The sequence below is a fragment of the Schistocerca cancellata genome, chromosome 1 (genome assembly GCF_023864275.1).
Source record: "Schistocerca cancellata isolate TAMUIC-IGC-003103 chromosome 1, iqSchCanc2.1, whole genome shotgun sequence".
NCBI lineage: Eukaryota > Metazoa > Arthropoda > Insecta > Orthoptera > Acrididae > Schistocerca > Schistocerca cancellata.
In genome coordinates, this window is record NC_064626.1 from 963,820,975 (window position 1) to 963,822,292 (window position 1,318).

General features: G+C 43.2%; 1 protein-coding gene across 1 annotated transcript in view; it reads right to left on the reverse strand.

Moving 5' to 3' along the window:
• Positions 1-313: 313 nt before the first annotated feature.
• LOC126118847 (uncharacterized) overlaps positions 314-1,318 on the reverse strand; it is a 107,127-nt gene continuing 106,122 nt past the window's right edge. The window contains exon 6 of the mRNA XM_049915054.1: positions 314-1,186. Within this exon, the coding sequence (XP_049771011.1) occupies positions 959-1,186 (228 nt within the window). The 3' untranslated portion in view covers positions 314-958. The remainder of the gene's footprint in view (positions 1,187-1,318) is intronic.

Sequence of the window (1,318 nt, forward strand, 5' to 3'; positions counted from 1 at the left end):
TTCTTGTAATGTTTGATAAAAAAGAAGGTTGTATGTTCGAGTGTAACTGACAGTTGCTTATTTTGGCCCATTTCCACAACTTAAACTACCTTTCCTGTCCTGAGGGTTTAGCAGGGCGTCTCAGCAACACTTTCAATGTGCAAGTGAGATCGAAATTATTAGAGATTGGTTGTTGAACGAGTTGGTAGTTTCTTTTCGGTCTTTTTTACTTACCTGCCGGACAAACTTGCTCACTGGCTGATACGCCATATGAGCAAATATTTTTGACTCGATTTATTATGGAAACAGTGAAGAATATTTATTCTAGGCTCTTTACAATATGTACAAGAAAGTGCTTTTCATTTATACCGCATTCATCTAAAGGAAACATAAAAGGGGTAAGGAAACAAAACAAAACATCTTGACTCTGAGGATAATAAAACGTTAAAGACAATGATTTTCAGTCACGATGAAGTCATCGGTGAAGAACCTTTCAAATGGCTGGTAACGCGATCTTTGTTGTGAACATTGGTAGCTGAATGGGTAGCATTACTTACAATTCAATAATAACAAAATGAGGCATACAAGAAAATACTATTAAAAATTTTTTTTAGCATTTGTTGGCGTACTATTGAACTATAAGTAGAAACGAATTTAATTCTCGTTTATATAACGTAATAGCGCCCTTCGATTACAAGTGAGTGGGTAAAACAGTGTCATCGATAAAATATTGCAGGAGTCAGTGATGTAAAAACTACATTTTACGTAAGACTGTAATAGTATACGTCAGTTTGTCAGAGGCAGCTCCCTTTCCTAAACAGTACTACTTATTAAAATGTTCATTTCCGTGACAGTTTGTGGTGAGACACCGCCTTCCTTAAAATTAAAATGTTGATTTTAAAACTGTAGTTTAACGATCGTGCACGGCAAGGTCTGAGAGGCCCGCCCCCGGCCCCGGCCCCGGCCCCGGCCCCGGCCCCTAGGCAGTTTCGGCGCCCGGCCGAGACCTCAGCAGTGTGATGTAGCTGCGCATGATGCTCTCGATGCGCACGCGGTAGTCGGGGCCCAGCTTGCGCGCCCACATGCTGATGCGCTGCTTGGACAGCGACTCGCTGCCCTCCATGCTGGGCACGTTCTGCGGACTGATCATCATCGCCGGCATCAGCCAGAAGCCCATCAGCAGCCCCCAGAGCGCGTGGCGTTGCACCTGCAATGTTTCGCACATTTCACTTGTAGGTCATCTCTTGACCTCAAATTTGTTGCAAAATAGAAATGCAAGCTAATCGTGCTCGTGGACTCTCATATGATATAACCACAAACACCTGCGAAGCGGAATATG